This window comes from Octodon degus, unplaced genomic scaffold (genome assembly GCF_000260255.1).
Source record: "Octodon degus isolate 3935 unplaced genomic scaffold, OctDeg1.0 scaffold00195, whole genome shotgun sequence".
Taxonomy (NCBI): Eukaryota; Metazoa; Chordata; class Mammalia; order Rodentia; family Octodontidae; genus Octodon; species Octodon degus.
Window position 1 is genome coordinate 4,485,772 of NW_004524771.1, and position 7,262 is coordinate 4,493,033.

The 7,262-nt window shown below is 39.9% G+C and overlaps 1 protein-coding gene across 1 annotated transcript in view; it reads right to left on the reverse strand.

The window, feature by feature from the left end:
* Positions 1 to 5,799: 5,799 nt before the first annotated feature.
* Positions 5,800 to 7,262, reverse strand: part of LOC101589367 (zinc finger protein 709-like) — a 4,056-nt gene continuing 2,593 nt past the window's right edge. Inside the window, 1 exon segment of the mRNA XM_023704397.1 lies at positions 5,800 to 6,884. Coding sequence (XP_023560165.1) covers positions 5,956 to 6,884 — 929 coding nt within the window. The 3' untranslated portion in view covers positions 5,800 to 5,955.

The following is a 7,262-nucleotide window of genomic DNA, read 5'->3' on the forward strand; positions in this document are numbered from 1 at the left end:
TTTAAGACATTTGTTTCATAGAGGGCCATGGGTATAGAATTAAGAGAACTGGGCTAGCATGTACCAAGCCCTGGGGTCAACTCCAATATGAAGAAGAGGGAATAAGAAAATACAGGTGGTTATCTTTATCTTTCTCAGTCCTTAAAATGATTATTGCCTGTTGATAAAACAAGGTATTTTGCATACATGAAGTAGGAAATGGGGCATAATTTTGACTTTAAAAAATTAGCTTTCCAGGGGCTGGGGAGATGATAGCTCAGTAGAATAAGCGCTTGCCTGGCAAGCACAGAGTCCTGAGTTCAATTCCTGGCTCTGGGGGGAAAAAAAAATCAGTTTTCCAAGAGGCATTAGTTGATGGCATACGTAAGACACTTAACTTCGTAAGTTTCCCTCCATCTTTCTCCAGTGTCCTCTGCATGGTAGTCTCAAAAGCTTAAATGAATATTCAGCCACCTCTCTTCACCTTCACCATCTAAGTTCCTACATGCTGTCAAATATAATGCTAACATATAGACAGTGAATGTGTAGAACAACTGAATCAGCTGGGTTCTGATTAGTGTAGGCTCAGCATTTTGATACAGACAGCACATGGGATCCAAAGGTCTTGATGCCTAGGGAGCATCTTTTTTTTGTTTGTTTTTAATCTTTTATTTATTTTTGAAACAAGGTTTCACTATGCAGCTCGGGCTCAAAGTGATCTTCCTGTCCCAGTCTCCCCAGCACTGGGATTATAGGAGTATATACACCACCATGCCCAGTCTTGGTGGCCAGCTCAGGGCATCCAGGGGCAGGGCCAGCATGGCATGTGGTGTCAGGAGTCAAACCCGGGTCCTTGCTTGAGCTTTCCTAAGCGGGCACTTAGACCGCCAAACTATCTCCCCAGCCCTAAGGAACATCTTACATTGCAGAGTAATTTTAGATTAATTTTTGGGAGGAGATGGAAAAAGTACTAAAACCTCATAAGTTGCCCTTGTCACCTGCTGGGTAAGAGAAGGAATATCAGAAACAAGGGGATAAAGTGTCAGTACCTGTGTCCAGTAAGACGTGCACCCATCAAGCAGAATCTAAGTGATTATAAACAACTAAATTTCAACATGTGAATAGTCCTGTGTCTGGAAAGAAAGCTGGGCATGGTGGTAGGTGCCTGTAACTTCAGCGGTCTGGGACCTGAAGCAGGAGGGTTGCAAATTTGATTCCAGTGAGACCTGTTCTCAAAGTACAGAATTTTAAAAGTGCTGGGCTGAGGATCAGCCAATGCAAAGACCCTGGGTTCAATCCTCAGAACCTCAAAAGGAAAGAAAAATTGTTAAATATATATATTAATCCTGGGGATTACACTCAGGACCTTGCTCTTGCCAGGCAAGCACTTATTCTACTGATCCATCTCCCTGGCCCCTAAAAAAATTTATTTAAAAACAACTTTTATTAACATTCATCTTTTTTTTAGTTACCTGATGCAGTGTCTCACCGCGCAGTTCAAAGGCTGGCTTAGTGCACACAGGGTTCCAGGGCTGGCATTGTGTATGGTACCAGAGATAAAACCCAGGTCCATGCACTTGCCAGGCAGGCGCTTAGAAGACTGAACTATCTCCCCAGCCCCTTAACATTCATCTTAAAGCATTAAATTAACTTCTCAAAACCAACCCCAAACCTTGCATATTTTCCTAGAAAAAAAATCTATATACAACTTCATTACAAGAAAAGGTGGTATAGCTTAGTGGTAGGGCACTTGCCTAAACTATGAGTCTCTGTGATCTGTGCCAGCGCTGTAACACACACAACCATGCATGCCCACACATACCTGTGCACACAGCCCTCTAGGATGCATGCCATATGGCTCTCATTTTTTCACTTTGTTACCTTAAACTTCCGGGATTGTTAATGTTTATACCACATAACTGGCTTTGAGCCTGGGGCCAGGCATATTGATGGACGCTCCTACCCTCATGCTGCTCCATATGTCTCTGGTTCTTTTTCTTTAAAAATTTTTTTTTCTTAATCTTTTATTTATTTGGTACAGGGTCTCACTATGCAGCTCAAACTCATAGTGATTGTCCTGTCTCAGCCTCCCTAGCAGTGGGATTACAGGTGTATGCCCCCACACCTAGTTTCAGGACCAACTGGGCAGTGCCTGGGGTTCTGGGGCCGGCACAGCATATGGTGCCAGGGATCAAGCCCAGGTCCTTGTGCTTGCCAGGCAGGTGCTTAGACCATGGAGCTATCTCTCCAGCCCCATCTCTGGTTCTTTGTGAGTGTGAAAGTGCTTCATTAAATACTCATACTTTAGAGTAAATACATAGAAGTATGCATAAGGGTCAAAGAAGCACAATACAATTTTGAAAGATTACTTGTAAAAGCTGATACAAAAAGTAAATGTGTATGTCTTAGTTACTTTTTCTCCTTGCTGAGACAAAATATCTCAAACCCAGAGTCATTAAAGGAGGAAAGGTTTATTTAGCTGAGAGTCTGTTAAGGTTTCAGGTTATAGTCAGCAGACAAATCCCAGTAATTCCAGTTAACTCAAGAGGGAGAGGCAAAAGGAGCACAAGTTCACTGCCAGCCTGGGTAAACTATCCAGCTGCTACCTCAAGAAAAAGAAGTTGAAACATCGAGTCAGTGCAGAACACATGGCCACAAACAAGCACATGAGTGATTGCAGTTGCATTATTCATGATAGACCGGAGGGAACAACCCAACATCCTCCAACTGATGAATGCGCTCCTGAAATCTGATAAAGGCATACAGTGAAATATTATTCAGCCATAAGAGAAAAAATTTACTGAGAATGTCACAATAAGAATGATCCTTGAGAACAGGACAGGAAGTGAAACACACCAGACACAAAGGCTCTGTAAGAGTCACGTTACGTAAAATATCCAGAATGGCAAAATGCATAGAGACAGACAGCAGTTTTATAGCTGCCGTACCTGGAGGAGAGGGGGTAGGAGGGGGTTTCTAATGTGCTTGGGGTTTCTCTCTGGGATGCTAAACATGTTCCCACCTTAGTGATGTTTGGTTGCATAGGTCTGTGAACAGCTGCAGATTAATCAAGTGTATAAGGTGAATTCAGCATAAATTTTATGGTATATCTTTCAACTCACCTATTATGAGAAAAATTTATGTTTGCAGAAATAAGTTAGAAAAAACAAGTTAGAATTTGTCGTTTACAAATATGAAGCCATTGTATCTACAGTTTACTTATTTCATCACAGAATAAACATGACTGAAAACAGAACAATAACATTGAGCTGTGAAGAACAGGAAACATCTAGAATCCTCACAAACAATGCAAAGGCAGGGTGAGGGCAGTCACCAGCTCAGTGAGTGGAAAAACAAACTCCCATCTGGTTTTATGTTTCAGTGTTGAGCATGTAGCTCTAACCACACAGCTACAACCCCAGCCTCTCCCTCAGTTTCTTTGATGCCTAAAGCTCTCATACAATCAGGTATTCACATACAAATCCAATCCACAAAGGAGGGGAAACAGAATATTCTCAAGCAGGACAGTCTTATGTCAGCTACCTAATATACATACTGGGATTTGTATGGAAATCCTAAAGACAGATACTTCATGTACAGGTAATGTAAGATATATGAGAAACTGCACCTTTAGGGCATGAAAGGCAGCTGGTTTTAAGGGGTCTTACTGGAGAAGCCTAGGACGCGGGAGCATGAGCTGCCAGCTGGCCTCCATGCACATGCCCCATCACTTGTCTTCCTGTGCAGTGGCTTTAAAATCCAATAAATGCTTTCTTCACTCTGCCTTCAAATTGTCCTTCAAGGTAGACTATTAGGGGACTCAAACTATAAAAATAGAAACTCCAATATTCAACATTACCAATGAAGGCATCACAATCCAATGCCAACTCTAAATTTTATTATTCTACCATAGGTCTCTGCTTTTCATTCCAAGTGAACTAGTCAAGAAATAGCTGGAAAGAATGACAAAGAAAGGAAAAGATGAAAATAATTATTCACATAAGGCTACTTTCTATAGTAAAATTTATATCCTTTAAATCCAGTGGCAACCAGACATGATGGTACATGCCTGTAATTCCAGCTTTCAGGAGGGTAAGGCAGGAAGATGAGTTTGAGGCCAGTCAGCACTATACAGTAATTTTAAGGCTAGCCTAGGGGCTGGGGAGATGGCTCAGTAGGATAAGTGCTTGACTGGCAAACATAAGGATCTGAGTTCAATCCCCGGTTCAGCCAAAAAAAAAAAAAAAAAAAAAAAAAAAGACTAGCCTGAACTACACAGAGATCCTATCTCAAAAAACAAACAAAAAATCTGAGATCAATTCTTTATTAGCCACAAAGATATAAACTTCTTTGTGCCCTTTAAAAAGTTTTCTCAGTATAGCTCAGCAGCATAAGCACCTGCCTGGCAAGTGCAAGGTCATCAGTTTGATCCCAGTACAAAAAATAAAAAATAAATAAATAGGATAAAAAGTTTTCTCCATAAGAAAATGGTAGAACATATAGAATGAGCAAGATATATTTCAGAACCTGCCACATGAGGCCAAAAAGAAAGTTCTAACAATTAACAAAGATTGGTTTTAAATGATCTATTATCAGAATTTGACAACTAGATAAAAATTAAAATTCCTAGGGCTAGCACGTAGGCAGGCGCAGGAGCTGGGGTTTGATCCCAGCAACACATGCCATGCCAGCTCTGCTCCCAGGCTCACTGAGCCTGCCACTGAGACCGGGAGTGGTGGCGCATGCCTGTAATCCAGCTCTGGGGAGGCTGAAAGCAGGAGAATCACTACAAGTCCAAGCTGCGTAGTGAGACCCTGTACCAAATACATTTTTTTAAAAAAAATTAAACCTCCTTCTATATTAAAAATGCATTTCAATTCATCCACAGACTCTATACATTTCATAATGAGCAAGTAAAATTTATTATTAAGTGAGCTAGCCACCACAGCACATACCTATAACCATAGCTACTGGGGAGGGAGGCTAAGGTATGAGCAAGTCAGATGCCAGCCTAGGCAACTTAGTGAGATCTTGGATCAGAAACTTAGAAGTGCTAGGAATGTAGCACAGTAGTCCCTGGATTCAACCCCCCGTACCATGAAAAGAACAAAATAGTATTAAGTGACTTAAGAAAAATTACATATTATAGGGCCAGGGATATAGCTCAGTGGCACAGTGCCTTCCTGGCAAGGACAAAGGTTCTAAGTTTCAATATTGGTACAAAAAAAACCCCACATATTAAATTCACAGTTGCTTTAAAAGTATTTACAGAATTATCTCACCTCAGTGATTCTTTGTAAAGTAGTAATCTCCACAGGCCCAACGTCCACATTAACAATGAACCATTTATAAAAGAAAATCAATGTTTATCTTTTACACCATTTCCTTCACAATATGTGCTTCCTGGAGCATCATGTATTTATTTACATTAGGTTTTTTGTATTATTTCAATGTATATATTTCACTAAGCTGGAAATAGTTGTAAGTCTGTATTTTTAAAATGGCAAACATACTTTTCATACTCTCAACCTTTTAATCCAGTGTGCACTCTCTCCTGCTTCCCCCACTTCCTTTTTCTGGTGGGAGTGCTGGACTTGTAAGGATTTGAGCCAAATGAAGGCTTATGTATGCTGCTTATATTCTCTCCATTGTTCTTTCATGACCTCAAACTGAAGTGGAACACAGGGCCAGGGAGATGGCTCAGTGGAATAAGCACTTCCTTGGCAAGTGCAAGGACCTGAGTTCAATCCCCGGTTCTACAAAAAAAAAGAAAGAAAGAAAAAAAATGAAGTGGAACACAAAAGCCACTGTTACCATCTGTACTTAAAAGGTTTCTCACCAATATACATCCTCAAATATGCTAAAAAGCTGCACAAAGAATGCCTTCCTATATTCTTTGCACAGGGTGCCTCTATAACATGATCTCTTTTACACTTCTCAAAGGAACTGTAACAAGATAAGGCTTACCCACCCTTACTATATTTGTGCAGTTTTTCCTTCAGAATGAGATCTTTGGTGTGCTCGAAAGTTACTAGACTGACTGAAAGCTTTCCCACACTTTGTACACACATAGGGTTTTTCCCCAGTGTGAGACCTTCTATGTTTCTGAAGGGTACTGGGACAACTGAAGGCTCTCCCACATTCTTGACACACATAGGGTTTCTCCCCAGTGTGTGTTCTTTTATGTATTTGAAACACACTAGAACTACTGAAGATTTTACCACATTCTTGACATTCATATTGTTTCTGTCCAGTGTGATTTCTTTCATGTATTTGAAGGTAACTGTAACATCCAGAGGCTTTACCACACTGTATACACTGATACAGTTTCTCTCCAGTGTGAATCTTTTCATGTCTTTTAAGTGAACTTTGACAACTGAAGGCTTTCCCACATTCGTTACATTCATAGGGTTTTTCTCCTGTATGAGTTCTTTCATGAATCTGAAAGGAACTAGAACTACGAAATGCTTTACCACACAGTTTACACTGGTAAGGCTTCTCTCCAATGTAGGGCTTCTCTCCAGTGTGAGACTTTTTGTGCATCTGAAGGTAGCAGGAATGACTAAAAGCCTTACCACACTGCTTACACTCATATGGCTTCTCCCCAGTGTGAGTCTTCTCATGTCTTTGAAAGGAACTGGAACAACTGAAGGTTTCCCCACACTCCTTATATTCATATGGTTTCTCTCCAGTGTGAGTCTTTTGGTGTATTTGAAAGGAACTGGCACTACCTAACATTTTTCCACACTGTTTACATTCAAAGGGCTTCTCTCCAGTGTGTTGTCATTCATGAATTTGAAATGCACTAGAACTAATGAATGCTTTTCCACACTCCTTACATTTGTGAGGTCCATCTCCAGTATGTGTTATCATGTGTCTTTGAAAAGATGCAAAAGAAATAAAAGCTTTCCCATATTTATCACATTCATAGTATGTGTTTTTCCTAGCATGCATCCTTTCATGTATTCGAAAAGAACTGAAACGACTAAAAGCCTTACCACATTTTTTACACTCATAGGGTTTTTCTCCAGTGTGGATTTTTCTTTTCATTCATTCTTTCTTTCTTTATTTATTTTTTTTTACAAAATCTCAAAACAAGATCTCAGGAGAGTAATAATGGTTAGTACTTTGTGTATTGTTACTGTCAAAGTAGTTTCTCATATTACAAGATATAGGCAAGAAATAATAAATAAACAACATAGGTACAAAACTCTTATTTTTTAAAGTCAACAGAAAATGGAAATATACTTTTTAAAGTTTCTAATACTAGGAGAAGATATCAT